General features: G+C 30.9%; 1 protein-coding gene across 1 annotated transcript; it reads left to right on the top strand.

The window, feature by feature from the left end:
- The first annotated feature begins 7962 nt into the window (after positions 1-7962).
- On the top strand, positions 7963-17863 carry LOC105135133 (Ikzf5 (DUF668)). The gene is made up of 13 exons (XM_011039860.1): positions 7963-8247; positions 8581-9187; positions 13114-13439; positions 13569-13661; positions 13755-13845; positions 14642-14735; positions 15166-15263; positions 15550-15619; positions 15799-15899; positions 16105-16221; positions 16331-16407; positions 16922-16966; positions 17040-17863. The coding sequence occupies exons 2-13, from the start codon at positions 8867-8869 to the stop codon at positions 17551-17553; spliced, it is 1947 nt and encodes a 648-aa protein (XP_011038162.1). The 5' UTR covers positions 7963-8247; positions 8581-8866; the 3' UTR covers positions 17554-17863.
- The last annotated feature ends 1549 nt before the right edge of the window (positions 17864-19412 follow it).

Below are 19412 nucleotides of genomic sequence, written 5' to 3'. Positions count from 1 at the left end.
CTTTGAAACACATTTTCATTTCTATTTGTTGGTGGTGAGTTGAGTGTTTTTTTTTTTAACAAATAATATCTTAAAAAATAATTAAATTGTCATGAAAAATAAAAAAATTAACAGAAATATTAAAAGGTTGTTTAAAAATATAGTAATAATTGTTTTTTAAAATATTTTTTATTTTAAAATACATCAAATTAATTTTTTTATTTTTTAAAAATTATTTTTACATGAACAAATCAAAATAATCTAAAAATAAAAAAATATTTTAAAATAAAAAAGATATAAAAAATTAATTTTAAAAAATATTTATAAAACACAAAAAAAAAAACAAATCTGAGTTTAGAAACAATTATAAAAATAAAAATAATTAATATTAACCATTTTAAAACAAACAAAAATCAATTATTTCATTAAAATAATAGTAATAGTAATAACAATAATAATAATAACAATAAAATAAATAGTGATAATAATATTAGTATTCTGTTTGAAATACCTATTAATTTCTATTTTTTAAAGATATTATTTTTTATTAAAAATTAATTTTTTTATGTTTTTAGATTATTTGAATATATTAATTTTAAAAATAATTTTTTTAAAATAATAAAATACTATATAATATATTTATAAATAAAAATTCCGACCAGTACCGCAAAAGGGTAAGCGTGGCACGCAAGAGAAATCTTGCTTTGGGGAGAAAGGAACATCTTTTGACTCTGACAAAAAAGACGTTCCCCACACTGTTTGATCTTGTACCAATCATCCTTTACTTGGTCTTGCTGACAACGAAAGCAATCATATCCTTTTAAGATCTCCAAGTGCTTTTATTCTTTCTCCATTCAGTTGATCATCACGGTTTTGGTTTTGGGATTCATTATGCCCCAAGTGTCATATATTTTTAAAATAGTTTTTTTAAATATATATATGTATATATAATAAAATGAATATTTTTTTAGATTTTTTTAGTTTTTTATATAGATATTTAAAAATTATCTAAAAATACTAAAAAAAATTAACCTAATACTTTTTCATTCTAAAAGTACTTTAAAAAAAATACAGACAAAAAAAAGCAGAAGTTATACCGAACACCCTTTAAATTTATATTTTCAATCCAATTTAAGATATATCATTTTTAACCTGCTGATTCTTCACAAAATAAAATCGAGGTAATTATATGCAATTTAATAAAGAAGTTAAAACTCAAATCTAATAGAGTTCTATCCTGCTATCAAGAATAGAGTTTTTAAAGCATTAAAACTCTCTCAAATCTATTTTAATTTTAAAAATAATGAATTAATGTAGGACTTTTACTAGAATACTTAGGCTCCGTTTGTTTGCAGAAAAATTATTTTTTAAAAAAAGTAAATTTTCCAGTGTTTTGTTATGTTATGGAAAATAAACTGAAAAATAATTTATTAATGTTTTATTTTTTTCAAGTTTATTAAAATAATGAGGAACAAATCTTACAAATTAAAAAGTTGAATAAGAATGAAATTGAAAAAAAATTTAATTTCATAAATTATCTAAAATAAAATAAATAATAATCAAAATAATAAAGATAAAATCTAAAAAAAAAAGATGAAGAAATTAAAATAACAATAATTAACATTTCATAAAGTATTTCAAATAAAATAAGTAATAATTAAAAGAATGAGGATCAAATTTGATAAATAAAAAATTTCAATAAAAAAATAATAGGAGAAAAGCAAATAATAATTATAAAAATGAGAATCAAATTTATTATAAAAATTAAATTTTAAGAAATAAAATTGAAAAATAAATATTCAAAACAAAATATATGTAGCAATCAAAAGTTTGAGGATTAAATTTGATATAATCAGCAAAAAATAACATTTCTAAATTTTTCACAACTTTCATAAAGTGTTTTCCGTCCAAATTTTTTAGGAAAACGTTTTCCTGAAAACCAAGTCAAATTTTCCTTTAACTGGAAAGTGTTTTCCGTTGACCAGCTTTCCTAACAACAAACAAACATAAGAAAGTTTGGAAAGTGATTTACCGAAAACTACTTTTCGAAAAACAAGCACAGCAAAAAAGAAAAACACTTTTCTGAAAACTAAATTAAATTTTTTTTTGACTAAAAAATATTTTTCTTTGACTAGAAAGTATTTTTCGTTGTCTGGAAAGTGTTTTGTGTTGATTAAAAAGTATTTTTCATTAACCAACTTTTTTAACACCAAACAAATAGAAAAAAAATTTAAAAATGATTTTTTTAAAATTACTTTTTAAGAAACAAATTTAACTTTAATAGATAAAGAATTACGTTTTAAAAACTATTTTGATTTCTCAATTTAGAACTTTTATTAGAATCCTTAATAGAAAGCATTACGTTCCCAACAAAAGCACGTCACTTACTAGGAAAAAAATCAATATAATTTCGATGGAAGGGGAAGTTCTTAATAAATTACTTTTAAAAGTTTGAGAGTAAAATAGACAAAAATAAAATCGTGAGGTCATAGTAACATTAAGACTTCCTGGATGGTATTTTGAAAGATAAAAAAGTGAAGTAGGAAATGTATATAGATATAAGTGATCAACATATATATTGGTCACCTATTTAACATATTGATCTATATACTAAAGATAGTTACTTTAAGTGATTTAATGCTTATTTTATTTAAATAAAGTTTTTAGTTTAAATTTTTTTATGAATGAAGTATATCATTATTAAAAAAATTTTATTTTTTAATTGATTAACCTAACTTGATCAGATTAGTCGAGATCTAGCAGGTTTATGAGATTTAAATTAAAAAAATCATTTTATAAAATTTAAATTAAAAAAATCATTGGTTAAACAGTAAAAAGGATTAACATTAAGGGATAGCTTTAGCTTTATTCATCGAAAAATGACAAAAATAATACTATTCTATTATTCTTTTCCAATAAGATTTTAAGCTCAAATTCTTTAAATATAAAATTTGAATCTTTAACTTTTTTATAAATGAATAACTTACTATCACTTAGTAAAAAAACCTATCATTAATTTTTTTAGATTAACATGAATATACAAGCTAATTTACATGTATCACAATTAGTCCCATAAACTCTAAAATTAACGATCATATAAGTCTTTAGTAGTCATTATATAAAGAATCAAATACTCGAACTTGAGACCATAAAATAAACAAACCTCTTAATTTCAAGTTTTTATTATTTGCCATCTTCTAGATAGTTAGAAAACCTATCATTATTAATAGTAGAGGAGTGAGAATAATGTATCATACATAGTGAAATACTATGCATTTGGGCCCTATCTTTACCAACAAAAAAGAAAAGGAAAAGGAAAAAAAAATAAATCAAATTTACCACTAAGCTTAATCACAAGCTAAGAATTACAATATATACATGCATACATCATACATACATACATACATACATATATATATATATATGAAAGTCATGACTAACATAGTGAGATCCTATGCATTTGCCTCTTATCTTTAAAAAATTTATTTTTGATAATTGTGATTTAAAACAATCCCAAAACTAATTTTAAATAAAAAAAATCAAATTTACCCAACTCATTGAGAACATAATACCAAACAGAAGCTTATCATATAAACACGAAATTCTTTGTTTATGAATCTTACTCGTCTAAAGACTCACAGGTTGTCGACCCTCCTAGTCAAAGAATCATAAATCAGCATGGGAATCCTCAAAGTCACTTCCGTTTTGTCTCCCATCAAGCACATTCCATGGGGAATTTCTCGTGTTCATATTCCTTGGCCTCCAGTGTTCATAGGGTCTGAACACATATATTTTAATTAGAGTGATAGGGATATTTTGCATCAACTTAGACGTAACATCCTTCTCTTGACAATCTTTATCGGGATATTTTGCATCAACTTAGACGTAACAATCTTTATAGCGTATTCTTCACATCGGCTTGATGTATCAATTTTTTTTTATTAAATTGCTTTTAGATACTTAGTTTTAAAAGTTCGAATCCATCAAAAAATTCATGGATTTTCTTAAATTATAAATTAAGCTGTATATATATATATGTGTGTGTGTTTTAATTTTTTTTTGATAATCCAAAGTATCAGACTAGCTTATGTAAACTACAATTAATTTTTAAGTTTATTAAATATTTTATAAGCTTAATAAACAAATAAAATACTACGAGGATAATATATATACATACAAAAATCAAATTCAAATAAAAAAACCCTGCGGGGCCGTGACATGAAATGTTAAGTTTTTCTTGCGTGTGAAGATGATTGAAAAATCACAAGTGCCCATTGATTGGTCATTCTGTAGGATTAGATCATAGGAATGCTTCTAACTTCTTAGGTATTCTTGGAAAAGTTAAACGAGCCACGCCATTAAAAAAATTAAAATTAAAATAAAAATTACTACCCAAGATCACTATTTTATTTATTGATTGAAGGGCACTCTTTTTGTTTGTTCAAATTTATGTCAAATTAGTCTTCTTCTATTATCATTGGTTATTTGATTGTTCAACGAATAATAAATTAAATAAACTGAATGAGAATGTCTAGATTTAGAAAATTCAATAGTTTGAAAACTTGTTTTTCCCACGAGTCCTAGTAGTGTGAGGACTTTGAATAAATAGTTGTCACACAAACAATCTTTTTCAACTGACTTTAGAGTCATTCTACATAGTGGGTTGCAATAGGTATGAATTGGATTAAAAATTTTCTAACAGAAAAAAACTATATTCAGACAATGTTAATATTTTAAAATAAAAAAGAAAAATCTAAAATTTAATTATTAATTTGACTAGATTTAATAAACTTGATTAATTGAATAATGTAATTACAAATAAGATATTGACAATAAATAAAACAAAAAAAATATTATAGTAATTAATTATTAAAAAATAAGTTGTTAATATCATACTCGAGATGAAAACAAAGAAAAGTCTATTGGAGGCTCGTCATCACTTTGTTGCTATTATCACCCCATCAATAGATGGAGTTCACCAAGAAAGTTCTAACAACACTCTGAAAGGCTACATGATAAAATTGATAGAGGCTGCATATGCTATTAAAGTAATAATCTAAAAAGCAAATTAATTAAAATATTATGAAGTGAATATCTCATACTTATATTTAATTAATTAATTAATTTAATTCAAAAATAAAAACTCTTTAAAAAAGCTAAATTGAATAAAAAATAATAAATAAAAAGACTTAAAATAATCAATGTCATTTTTAAAATCAGTGAAAAAATTTATCACAAGCAATAAAAAAAATAACATAGCTCGATAACAACTTAAATAAATGCTCAATAATGAAACTAAAAAAAATAAATAAGCTTAAAAAAAGAAGAAGGAAAAATCAAGTAAATATGAATGAATATTTTAAATCAGGGTTAATCTTTTAAATTTACAATTTATAAAATCTTAGATTCGAGCTTAACTAAGAAGCTCAACTTCCAGCTAATTTAATGTTGAAGGATGAATTTAAAAAAAATATTAATTTATAAAATTTTCTCAAAGTGAAAACACAACAATAAAAAGAATGACAATCAATCTAATAGGATAAGAAACCAAAAGATGATGAAATCATAAAATTAAACCTAAAAAATTATTTGAAATAAACCAAATAGCAATAAAAAATAGAAATTATATTTGACATATAAAAAAAATTGAAGGACGATGAAATTGATAAATACTCTAATTTTATAAATTATTTTAAATAAAATAAATAATAATAAAAACAACAAAGATCAAATATAAAGAAAAAAATAAATTAAAGATTTGCATAAAAATTAAGGATGATAAGAAATTTAAAAAAAAATTATTGGTACCAAACTAGAAGTTAACAATCAACAAGCATGACCTATAAAGACAAGGTCATTGAGATGATTTCAACGACGTCAAAATAGATCATCTTTGGTTGAAAAATTTGCTGTATGCATTATCAAAAACCTAATAGTAACAGATTCACTTGGTGTGCAATACATGCATCACCTTATTTTGATTTTTAAATAATATTTTATATTTATTAAAATACTAAATTTTTCTATAATAAATTTAATCATAACTAAAAAGTTAAATTGAAAATATAAAAAGCAAAAAAGCCCTTGAATGCTAATTAATTAAAAGATTTCGCTTTCAAGAGTAATTTACCTATTTTATTGTACTTTTTAATAATAAAAAATAAAAAAAATCTCTTATATGCTAATTAAATAAAATTTTCTTAATTTAATTATTTTTTTCTATAAAAAATTAAAAAAATAATACTAAGTTGTCCTCGAACAGTTTGCTATGAACTAAGAGACCATATGATTTTCAATAGCCAAGCCAATAATTTTTTAAGAATGATAAAATTATTATTATACTGTTTCAAGCCGCTGTGTAATGAGTTTGTTGGTATAATAAAACCTTAATTCCTTTTATTTTTTCTTTTAAAATTTAATAATTTTTTATAATAATTATAATTTGCATAATGTTATTTTTTTGACAGTGTAATTTTTAGAAGATGGTGGTGCATCCGTGGAATGGGAAGATAAATTTCTAGCATTCTGTGTAATTTTGAGCATTTTAGATTATGTTTCTTTCAGAAAATAAATATTTAGTTTTAATCTCTAACTTTTAATTTATTTTAAAAAAATATCTCAATGAAAAGAAAACAGTTTTAATAATCACAGATTTTCTAAAATATAAAACAAGGAATTTATTTATTTTTATTTTAAAAATAATAAAAATGGATATAAAACATTAAAGAAAACAATTAAGCCCTTGTTACTATTTTTTAATCATAAAGAATGTCTTTATTTTTAATCTTGGAGAATTTGGAAAGCAAACCATTTTCTAGAAAATTAAAGAATTAGAAAACATGTGTTTCTAATAAAATATTTTTTATTTTTAACTAGTAGATATACATATTTTATTTTTTAATTCATAAAAACTTTTTCTGAAAAAATGATTTCTTTACAAATAAACACATTTAATTGTGTGATTATTTTCTAATCAGTTAAATTAAGGCTAATAAGTAGGAACGATGGTGGGTATCCTCGTATTAGTTTTATTGATATTCATATCCTATATATTATTTTTATAATAAAAAATTTAGATATTTATAAATAATTTATTAAATTTCAGGTATCCAATGAATATATATATATTAAAAAAATCTAAATATTTTATAAATATATTTATATAATATAAATATATATTTTGGATTAAATTTAAATGAATTTTAAATCAAGTTTAATAATATTTATATATTAAATCCAAAAATATACTCATTTATTTAAATTAAATCGGGTCGACAAGCATCAATTTGGGATTAAAATTCTCATCCGCACACCGAAACAAAGAGATTAATTAGGAAGTGTGAACGTTGAGGGGGCTCCCCAGGCTACCTTGTCCAAGGGAGAATGATTAGCTAATGTCCCACCATGGCGCGTGGATACACTCTCTCCTTTTGTAATTAAAACACATACAAAATTAGCTTTATATTATATAAAAATTAAAACCACATGCCACGAACAAAGAAACCTTCATTCTTTGCTCTAAAAACACATACAAAATTAGATTTGTAAATGAGAATCAATATAATTTTATCATAGTAAAATCAAGCTTGAAAACATTTTTATTTTCATATATTCAAGTATGAATTTAAGAAACATATATATATATATATTAAATAAGAACTCTACTTTGTAGAGACAATTTGAACATAAACATCAAGTTTATAATATCTTAAGCTAGAATTAGCTTTTATAGGGATTTCATCAGCCTTTAATAATATAAGAAATATCAAAACATGAAATCTAAATATCCATTAAGATTCTGATCAATTCACAATGTATTTTAATAATAAAAATCCCAACATACATGCCAGAAAGCAAAAATTCACAAAACTTTTATGGTAAAATCATGGTAAACAAAAATAAAAATGAAGTGGGTTTCTAGAGCCTTAAACGAGAGTGGGCGTTGAATGTTCGAAAAATGAGTAATAAAGCCATGGTTAAGTAGCTATGAGTGTTTGTAAGTAGAGTTTTGACCCCCCCCCCCTCTCTCTCTCTGCTAGTTATTGTTCGAGTTTTGCTATGATTTGGTTCTTAACAGTCCCATAGCCGCTTAGACTCTCTCTCCAAAACCCTCTTTGTATATGCACTTAACTTACCGATCTCCTTATTTCATCATCATTTCTTTTTCCTGGCCTGTTTCTTGTTTTATTCTGTATTTACTTGAAAAAATAAAGCACAAGTCGCAATCTTTTTATATTGTCTATCGCCAGATCTCTACCTATCAAACTGGTAAGTTTGTCTCTCTGTTTTGTTTTGAATTAGATGCAAATTTAATGCATTTGTTTAGGTCTGTGTGTTTCTCCAGTAAAGATTGATGCTTTCTCTTGACTGTAGTTTTGGGTTGTTTTTGTTTTCATCAGCATATAAGCTAATTTGATTCTGTTGTCATTTTTTTTAGTGTTCTTGAATTTGCACTTATCCTGTTTTAAAAGTGTTGGGTTGTTTTTTCTTTTTAATTTTGATCGCATAAGTCCTTTTGATTTGATGTGGATCATGTTGTTTCTTCTCTTTTCCTGATTTATAAGTAGGAACTTATTGGCGAGTTGTTTTCTTGGTTTACAGTTTTGGTGGGGTGCTGGTGTTAATGGATTGGAACTGCCGCAGAGATCAAAACTGGTATTGTGGTGATTTTGATGTAACAAGGAACTACATTTTCGGCTTCGAAGTGGTCTAGAACAATTCTTTGGTGAACTTATTAAGGAGGCTCTTGATTTGCTAGCAATCGCTTCATTTTTGAACTCCTGCGTGTAATTTGATAAAAGGGTTTTTCTGATTCTTGTAAATAACAAGCTTTTACCCTTTGTATGGAACTTTGGAACGATAATTGAATATTTTTGTGATCATCTCAATGGGGGGGCTTTGCTCGAGGCGCTCGACTGTAGATAATGCTCCCAGTGGAGGCTTTCCGCAGTTGAATGGTCATTTTAGTCATGGGTCTGGTTTGGTTTATCAGACTCGTGAATTGAAAATAGATAACAACGCAAATCCATCTCCAATTGTGGAGAACGTGGATAATAAGCAGCTACGAGAACCGTTTTCGTTTCCGGAAGTGACCGTGGTTCAACATGAGGTGAATCCAGATGTCATTGATGATGGGGTTCCTCGCTTGTCAAGGGCTCTATCCAATAAATCCGGATCAACCAAGTCCAATCTGGCGGCTGTTGCAAAGGTTAGTCTAATTTGTATGTTGTCTGCCTTTTGTCAAATTATTATCAATTCCTTCTCTTCAGTCTGGAGTTTCCTATGTGTTGTTTTAGTTGAATCTGTGATATAGCTTGTAACATAAGTCGTAGTATAAAGTGTTTACTTGACATGCATTCCTGGTAGTTATGCTTGTTAACTATGAAATTTGAAGCATAGATTATACCACTGAAATGAGGCCATCACCATGTCACTGAAGATTAGGACTCATTAGAATGAAGATTGGTAAAAGCTGCAACCAAATCATGAAATATGTAAAACTAATATTTATTTTATGAAATGCAAAAAATTGTCTGTCAATTCTCATAACTAGTAACTTCTGGTCAGAAACTTTGAACACATCGGCCAGACAGCAAGTTGAATGAGCATGCCACTTGTTTTCTATGCCCATTTATCTCCTTTATCATGAGTTGTTTAGAAATTCAAATCCCATTGGATTTAAATCCTTGTGTTATTTAAAAAAAGAAGTTGTAATGAGCGATTCCTGGCTGTGGGGAACAAAGATTAAATTGTCAGTCATTTCTCTGTGTACTATTTTGTGTCTCCTGTCATACCTTAGAAGAGTTAAAAGTTCTAGTTGATTTATGTATGGCTTCTTTATTATTTGAGAGGCTTGGTTCAAGGGTATCCATCACCTCCTATTTTCATTTTCTTTTTGTGTTATGCTGAAAGCCTCAAGTAGAATGTTTCAGATATACATGGAAAACTGGCAGGGGGTTAAGTCCGATGATTTGCTGGCTTCACATATATTATCTGCAAACAATCCTTTATAGTTTTGCAATGCTAAGTTGATTACATGTGATAATATTTCCTTGGTTTGGGGTACCTAATATGATATAGGGCTAATTTGAGAAAGATTGCATTCTTTCACTGGATGAGATTTAAGTTTCTAAATGGGGGATGTTATCTGCTATTTCTGATATCAAGTGAGAGTCAAATTTGGCATCTTTATCTGAACCTGTGGTCCTCCCTTGAGGAGCTCGCATGAGATTCCTTCATGCAAAGAAAAGGAAGAGCTGGGAAGTTTCAAACTTTCAATGTTTGTTGGGGAGGGGGTAAAGGGTGGAAGGGCATTGTTATTTGATTAAGAGTCTCTCTGTTTACCAACTTTGTCTATTTTACCCACCCTTTTTGGTCCATGAAAAGGATTTGAGAAATTGTGGAGAGATTTTGTGCACAGCGGAATGTCATGGATGATCAGGCATAAATTGGGGAAAAGGGCACATCTCTCCATTCAAGCTGATTGGTTGTGTGTGAGAAGGCTGTACATGTTTAGTAGAGCCTTATCAAAAATTGATGTGGAGGCTTACTGCACAGGGAAAGCTTTTAAAAGTTGGTGATGGCTAAGCAATGTTGAGCCTGGAGAGAGGCAGGGTTGTGTCTCCTGGTTTGGAAACTTTGTTGGGTTTCACTTTTGTGGAAACATTAGAAGTGGGTAATAAGTTTTCTAAACTTATCATTTTTAAGGTAAAGGACAATAGGTTCTACTTTATGATGGGGCATCATGCTGGTGGAACCTTTAAAAGTAGGATCTTTTGTTGGCAGTATTCTACATTGGAGCATGTGGTAGAAACTCTCACTAATAGCCTAGGATACATGAATGCTAACCCTTGGTCTCAAATTAGTAGTATTCGCTATTCGGATCCTTTGTCTCTATTATTGTGTTCTGTTGAGGACCAAACTTTTAATTAGTTGTTGTAGCCTAAAATCCCTTTTCTCTGATGCCTTGAGACTTGCATATTTCTTGACATGCAAAATTGGAGATGGTGAATGTGCTTTTAATTGCCTGTATGTGTTGAAGGTGGATATGGTGTGTGACATATGTACTAGGAAGAATCATCATAATGAAAAGGTTTTACAAGGTTTGAGGTGATGGCTGAATAGAACATTCTTGTGGAATAGTGCATAGTGAGCAGGCTTCCTATTTACTTTCTATCCATGGAGGCAGTTATGTCTCATATTCTTTCATGAGAGACTGTCAAAGAGGAAGAAATTTATTGTTAGCTGGTTTTATTTGTGCATTAGAGATGGCAAATAATGAACTATCTTCATTGATTTTTACTCAGGACTTCCATGTATTCTCCTTCTTTTATAGTTGCTTAAGTTCCTAATATGTTGCTAGATATGGGGAGCAGTTGGAGAGGAATTTTAGGCTCAAAAGTAGTATTATTCTAAGGATGTTAATTGCTTCTGTTGGAGCTTGAAGGAGGAGAAGAATTGTAAGAATATTTGTGGTTGTGCACATGCTTATTGGGATCATGTCTACATATATCCAATTCTGGCTGCTTAAGCATTCATGTTTTCTTTCCCCTTGCTTTTTTATGCAATTCCCTCATAAAGTCTCTTTTCTTTGATGTGTTCATAAAGTCTATTCCATCAAGAATTAAAACACAAAGGAGGTTGACATTGTCATTGATTTTAGTTTTGTTAAATGTTTTAAGTTTCATTTAGTCGTCCTTGAGGTGGGGCTTATTTCTTAATTGACTGCCCCAATATCACATTATTGTTGAATCAGGAGCCTGGAATGTATTTGAGAAATGAAGGCATTTTATAAATCAATTACTTGGTAAAGTTGATTTCAGGAACAAAAAGGTAACAAACAACAAAGTTACATAATTATTTAAACATTTAGGTTTTGCTTGGAATTGGAGTTCTCTGTTTACATGCAGCTAAGCTTGACACGTCTAGATAATTCGAGTAGGAGGACAATAAGGAATATAAGAGAAGAAAGAAAACGTGTTTTGTTTGTGTCATCTGAAAGATTTGTTAGTGCTCTAAACTAGATTTTTTTTAGTTAGGCAATTGCACGTTTCATGTAGTTGTTTGCTGTTTATGCACTAGTTACCCATGTGTTCACACTGTAAATTTACAGACTCTGGTGAAAATTATTAAAAACGATGCTTTCCAGAGTTCATAGTTTTGATTGAATCGAGAAAAATGCTACTTCTTTGAATGCCTCATAACATTGACATGGATCATTTCAGTTATTTGCTTTAGAGCCATGTAGACATTAGTTCTAACATATTATGATGTGTATATTTTCTAAAGCACAAATGTGAGTACTTTTAAATTTATTCAAAAAATGTCACTTCCTTGATAAAAAGCATCTATATAATAACGGGAATTAATGATTATTAAAGTTCTACTTATTTGATTACATGAATAACATAACATCCTTCTGTGTATCACCACATTAGTAAATAAAATAACAATATAGTGAAAGTGTCCATAATGCTATGGTTTAAACATTTCACTCTTATATAAGCATATAGGAGTTGAAAAGAAAAATAATTGAAGCATGTGTGTGGTTTAGTACTTCTGAAAGAAGGTGAAAGTTTCAAGAAGCATTGAAGCCATTTTGGATTACAAAGCAATAAAAAAGGAAAAAAAAAAGAAGAAAAAAAAAATAGAAATCATGGTCCTATATGTGCATGGCTCATCAACCAAATGGAGCATGGCAGCTAAAATATTTAAGTAATCAATCATTGAAAAACAAAAACTTTTAATGTGCATCTAATAAAAAACTAGATTCTTCTTCTTCTTCTTCTTCTTTTAAGAGTCAGTGTGTGTTATTTGTAAGTAGAAATTGGATGCATTTTCTTGTTCTAGGAAATGATTTTTTCATCATATGTTATTAAATGCTCACTAATCCTCTATCTCCAAATACACTGCATCTTATAGTATAATTATCAAATTCATGCATGGTATGATCATATACTTGGCAATGCTCGTGGAGCTAATTCATTTTCCACACTGCAATACTTCAGTGTAGGATCTTTCACACGTGCGCGCGCGCACACATATATTGATAATAGATAGATGTTGTAAGTTGCTTTGTGGAATTGTGTATCAGAATTTTGCACAATTAAAAAGCTGGTTATTTTGGTGTTGCAGGTCTCAGAAGTGAGCTCACTGTTAGGCAGAGCTGGTACTGCTGGGCTTGGGAAGGCATACAATGTATTGGACACACTTGGTAGTAGCATGACCAATTTAAATCCTAGCAGTGGTTTTACCTCAGGGCTGACGACAAAAGGGGATAAGATCTCAATTTTAGCTTTTGAAGTTGCAAACACAATTGTTAAGGGTGCTAATCTAATGCAATCCCTTTCAGAAGAGAACATTAGACATTTAAAAGAAGTTGTGCTCCCCTCAGAGGGGGTGCAAAATCTAATATCTAGAGATATGGATGAACTCTTGAGGCTAGCAGCAACTGATAAGAGGTTGATATTACCAAAATTTCTATTTTAATTTGAAACAGATTTTCATACATTTTATTACAGTGATCTTATAGCATTGCCTAGAAAACTTGTAGAAGAAATATTAATCATTTCGCTACACAATTATGACAGAGAAGAACTGAAAGTTTTTTCTGGAGAAGTTGTGCGTTTTGGGAACCGTTGCAAAGATCCTCAGTGGCACAACTTGGACCGATATCTTGAAAAGTAATGCTAATTGCATCTGTTTTATATTGATTATTGTTAAGAATATTTGAAATAAGGTTCTTATAATTCAGTCATTCTATATGAATTTTTTAGGTTGGGTTCAGAATTGACACCTGAAATGCAATTGAAGGATGAAGCAGAGACAGTTATGCGACAATTGATGAATTTGGTTCAGTATACAGCAGTGAGTATTTAACAATACTATAGTATATAACTGCCCCTAAGTTTCAGCAGACATTGCATATCTAGGTGTGATGATTAGAAAACATTTAACAATGTTCTTTCTTTCTTTGTGCTGGTGGAAGTGTTGTCTGCAAAAGAAGGATTTGGATGTACCACCCAATCTAATTTGAAAGGGAGTGTGACTTTCAGTTTTTTCAGTTCTATTGTATTTCCCTCTTTTCCTTTTGGCCGTGATTTTAATGTGGGGAGAAGGAGAAAAACACCAAAAAGCAAACTCTTTGCAACATCCTAAGATGTTCTAAACTCTACAATGATTCGCAGCCAAGAACAAAATCTTCACTCACAACGTGTTCATTGAGCAAAATGCTCTTGAAAAATGAAAGATGTTATGAACTTAATTTTAAACTGTTCTCCTTGATCATCTAATGACAAAAATTTCAGATCAAAATACAATAACTTTTCAAATGCTGTGACTTGAACATAACTGAGTAACTTTTTATCAACGGTCCAAATATGTTGTATTGAAGTCATCTATGGGCATCTAGAGTCTGCTTTATGTGTGGCTAGTGCATTATTTGTGTTTTATGCTATTGATTTGTTTCTCCTTCATATGCTGCGAATTTTTAATCTTGCATGAGACGTGGTACATCCATATCTATAAGCATTGATAAGAAATTTATTCCTGCAGTTTCATTTCAGCTAATTATCATATCCATCCACACAATTTCATGCTTAGTACTTCTCTTAAGCTTATCTTGTAAATTTCATCATGAAGAGATTTTTCCTTTGGGTTGCAGGAACTGTATCATGAAATGCATGCCTTGGACAGATTTGAACAAGATTACCGGCGTAAGCTTCAGGAAGATGATAAAACAAATGCTGCTCAAAGAGGTGAATTGCAGTTTAAGTCTCATTTTGCTTGTGATTCTCTTTTGATTGGCCCTTAATATTGACCAAAATAAAATATTTTAGAGAAAGGAGTGCAAGCCTTCTATGCTTGAGCTTGCTCCTTGTTTCCCCTTTGTGGTGAAGTTATGTTATGGAGAAGCCCATAAATTTTTGAACTCCCCTCTTTAGTCGTTATATATATATCTGTGTGTGTGTGTGTGTGTGTGTGTGTGTGTGTATTTTATCTTTTCACATAGGTCGAAATAAAAATGCATCAATTGCACCCCTTAATTTTTTGAACTTCCCCTTTAATTCTTATTATTTTTTTTAATCTTTGCCCTCAGGAATGTTTGTTTCTTTCACATTTCCCTCATTTTTATCAAAATTAACATTCTAAAGTGATGCTGTCTCATTGCGTTTAATTCATTTGTAGGGGACAGTCTTGCTATTTTGAGGGCAGACTTAAAGAGCCAAAGGAAGCATGTGAAAAGCTTGAAGAAGAAGTCGCTTTGGTCTAAGATTTTGGAAGAGGTATGAAGCAGTAATGCATTGAGGTGGTTGGTGGTGCCAGTTCTAGGGGCATATTGGAGACAAATACGACCTTATTGTAGTGTTTCATACATCGATGATTCACCCTTGTTGATCATTGTGTTTATGATCCTACCACAAGCATGCAGCAGTGCACTTCTAATGTTGGATGGACCATGCATATTCTGTATCTGTCAAGTGATAGCTACACAATAAATCTTTTTGTTCTTTTTCTTTGGAACTGTTCTTAGTGTTATTGCAACATAGATCTAACATCCTGTTTACGTAGGTGATGGAGAAGTTGGTAGATATTGTCCATTTCTTGCATTTGGAGATTCATGAAGCCTTTGGCAGTGCTGGTAAGCAATCCAAACAGGGTTTAGGATTTCTTGTTAATGGCCATTTTTTTTTAATATATATATATAGATATGCACACACATATATACTTTCTTCTCTTTGTTTCCTTGCTTGGGACAATGAAGTGATATGAAATTTATCTGGCTATTGTGGTTTCATTAACTGATGTTTTCACTTGCAGATAGCGATAGACCAGTAAAAAGTTCTTCGAACCATAAAAAGTTGGGGCCTGCTGGTCTTGCATTGCATTATGCAAATATTATCACCCAAATTGATACTCTTGTGAGTTTATGATTTCACCAGACTTGATACCCTTTTATCTTTGCTATTAAGGATTTTGGTTCTGTATCTCGAATGTCAGCTTCTGAGTTTTTCAATGTTGCCTTAACCAGGGTTGCAGTCCTGAAGCTCTTATCTAATTGTTGCTTCTTGTTTTTCTTCTTCATAGCTTTTTTGTTTGTCTGAGCTAATGCCTTAACGTGATCAGGTGTCCCGATCAAGTTCTGTGCCTCCAAATACAAGGGATGCTTTGTACCAGGGGCTACCACCAAATATAAAATCTGCTTTGCGCTCTAAATTATTGTCATTTCAAGTTAAGGAAGAGGTATCATTCGATGTTGCCTTGGGACTGACTTGCTCATTGAGATTTCACTTCTAGCCATTTTCTTGTCAATGCATTGATATAATTAATATTTCAAATAATGTTCTTGCAGCTTACAGTCTCACAAATCAAAGCTGAAATGGAGAAAACTTTGCAGTGGCTTGTTCCTATTGCTACTAACACAACCAAGTAAGATGCCAGCTCAGTCTAAATTTCTCTACCTTGGCTGGGCTGTACCTTCTGATACCTCATCTTACGTTCTGCTCAATTCCATTTAATGTTCAGAGGCATGCGCATCCTTTTATCCACTAATACTAGTAGTAATCGTAATCTAACAAATTATTACTCTAGTGGAGTTAGATAGTGTTTGGTACATGGGACTGGACAAGACATGGCAGGACAACTTGACTTGTATTGCTGTTTGATTTGCACGGGACAGGATGAAAAGCAGCTTTTCTCTTGTCCCATACCCAAATTTTGTTCTACCTCCGCAACTACAACCTTGTCACATCCACTATCATCCCATCCACTAATCAATGTGCCCCAACTGTATGGTCCTTGTGAACAGAAGATTTTAAAGCAGGAGCTAAAACTTCTTGTGGTTTTGTTAACATACTAATGTATTGAACTTGTATTTCTTCTCCTCCTGGTTTGTTTCCAATTATTTATCCTTGTGCTTACAATTTTGCATGCACTTAACCAGAGCTCATCATGGATTTGGTTGGGTTGGAGAATGGGCGAATACAGGGGGAGTTCCAAATCTGCTCGTTCTCTTTCTTATTATATCACCAGTGTTGAGTTCCTTATGACAAATTCTTCAGGTCTGAGGTGAATCGTAAACCTGCTGGACAGACCGACTTGCTCAGGATAGAGACACTACACCATGCAGACAAGGAGAAGACTGAAACTTATATTCTTGAATTGGTGGTTTGGCTTCACCATCTTGTCAGCCAAGTAAGAGCTGGCAATGGTCCCAGATCTCCTGTTAAATCTCCGATTCGGTCCCCAAATGAGAAAACAATTCAGTTGTCTACACAAAAGCCAAGCTCCCCATCCCCCACATTGACAATTGAAGACCAAGAGATGCTTCGGGATGTGAGTAAGAGGAAAAAGACACCTGGGATAAGCAAGAGTCAGGAATTTGATACTGCTAAAACCAGGTTAAGCAAGCATCATCGGCTGAGTAAAAGTAGTAGCCACTCGCCAATGGGTGAAACTAGAAAAGATCCGTTTCCCATTAGAAGGCCATCTTCTGTTCCTGTCATCAACTTTGATGTAGACTGGATCAAGGCCTTGGATGTTATTGACCGAGTGGACACAATAAGAAGCTTCTAGTTGTATCACCATGAAGGTCAAGATGCAGAGACAAAGGTCTGTGCTTGTGAAAATCGAGAAGGGTCCAATCAAATGCAAATTTTCCAAATCGGGGGTTTTGTCTTTGGTTTGTGGTGGGAAGATTTCATGTCAGTAGGCAGACGATGAGTGATAAAAGTCCTTTCTTTTTTGTATGTGAGAATTTAAGTTGGTGAGTATATGGGGGGTAGGGGGGGTATTTAATTGTTTTAAAGGATATTAGGCTATAGTTTTTGTTAGTTGTATATGTACAGAATCAGTTCATAATAATTGAAGTTCATGTTCCTTTCCATGTGTCTATGCTTCTGTTGCCTTGTTATTCTGCTAATCATCTCAGTTTTTTTTTTTTCTCGGCATCATTGGACATGGAAAGAAGGGTTTCTATTAATGTACCAACACAATTTCTTTATGATGCATAAGTTTCAGTTCATAATAATTGAAGATCATGTTCCTTTCCATGTCTTTGTTGTCTACGCTTCTGTTACCTTGTTATTCTGCTAACCATCTCTCAGTTTTTTTTTTTTTTCTTCTTATCATCGCCATCAGTGGACACGGAAAGAAGGTTTCAATTAATGTACCACAAATTCTTTAAGATGCATGATTTTCAGGTCTCTACTTGAATAGGCTGGCATTGCCATATCTGTGATTGCCTTGTGATTCCTCGTATGAAGTGGAACGTTGCTAATCCATTTGAAGTCAAATTCACACCTTGGCATTCTTTCATGGAGTTCACAATGTTTGTTTGATTTATGAACGAGGATTACAAGCATGAAGGCAAAAGCAGCGAGCTGGATAAGCTGCTGTTATTGTCCTGGTTTAGCAGCAGACATTGAGTTGAGGTTTTATTTTCGTGGCACACTGTATGATCACAATGCTGTAAGAGCAGGAAGCAAGAGAGATGGTTTATTTTTGAAATCTGGAAGTGCGATATCTGTTGAATGTTGATTTCCTACACAGCTGGGGTGGGGCTTGGAGGCTATATAACGAGTAGCGCGTGCCGAGCCAGGGCCATCAAGGAGCACTTTGCTAAGCTCCTAAAGGTGGGTTTAGGTGATAGGCTGAGATTCATTCATAAATGGCATAAATATATGTTAAATTTAGGGACGAAAGACATAAGAAGGGCTTGGAAATAAGAGGCCTTTTCTTGGAAGGAAGCACAGAGGGTGGTTGAATTGGTGAACAACTCCCCCTCTCTTCTGTTGGTTGTTAGGAGGCTTCTACGGTTTTTTCAGGCATAATGTGGCTTCTTCGGTGCAAGGGCAGTCACCAAACACACCCATCATCAGATCATACCATAAAAATTCCATTACTGTAGAGTTTTTCAATCATTTAAAAAAGGCCAGAGATTGGCAATGCTATTGTTGAAGCTCCGGCCAGTACTGCTCCAAGTGTGACAACGAGGTTAATGAGATCATATTCGTTCCTAGATCCAACTAGGTCCCAAAGGAAGAATCACTCACGATTAAGTCAATAGGAGAAGGTTAGTGAATTTCAAGGATTACTTGCTTTATTTGGATTGAGCACAAGCACAACATCATCCAGTGAGAACACCGGAGTTAATAAATCAAGAAGATAATGATGTCTACGTTCTTTTCTCAGAACACTCAAGCAAGATTTCTCTCCTTGGTCTCAGTGAACTTTTGGCTCATGATGCAATATACCTTGACCTAGTTAGTTTCTAATTAAGCATTAATTATTCTTAATTTATGGATTTTGTCTTTATTATGAACCCTTTAAATTAATTCGATGTTCTTAACGTTGCCATTTTCTTTTCTTACTTGATTTCAATCAGGTGATACATAGCAAATGGACTTAGAGGTTCTCGAAGAAGAAATCTTCAC

This window comes from Populus euphratica, unplaced genomic scaffold (assembly GCF_000495115.2).
Source record: "Populus euphratica unplaced genomic scaffold, PopEup_1.0 scaffold55.1, whole genome shotgun sequence".
Lineage (NCBI taxonomy): Eukaryota > Viridiplantae > Streptophyta > Magnoliopsida > Malpighiales > Salicaceae > Populus > Populus euphratica.
Note: the sequence above shows the minus strand (reverse complement) of the source record. Positions and strands in the feature narration are given on the sequence as shown.

Excerpts from the sequence above, each read along its gene's own strand:
- LOC105135133 (XM_011039860.1), top strand. The coding sequence starts at position 8,867 with ATGGGGGGGCTTTGCTCGAGGCGCTCGACTGTAGATAATGCTCCCAGT. Across the intron at positions 13,846-14,641 it reads ATTTGGTTCAGTATACAGCA|GAACTGTATCATGAAATGCA; the intron begins GTGAGTATTTAA and ends TTTGGGTTGCAG. Across the intron at positions 16,222-16,330 it reads CATTTCAAGTTAAGGAAGAG|CTTACAGTCTCACAAATCAA; the intron begins GTATCATTCGAT and ends ATGTTCTTGCAG.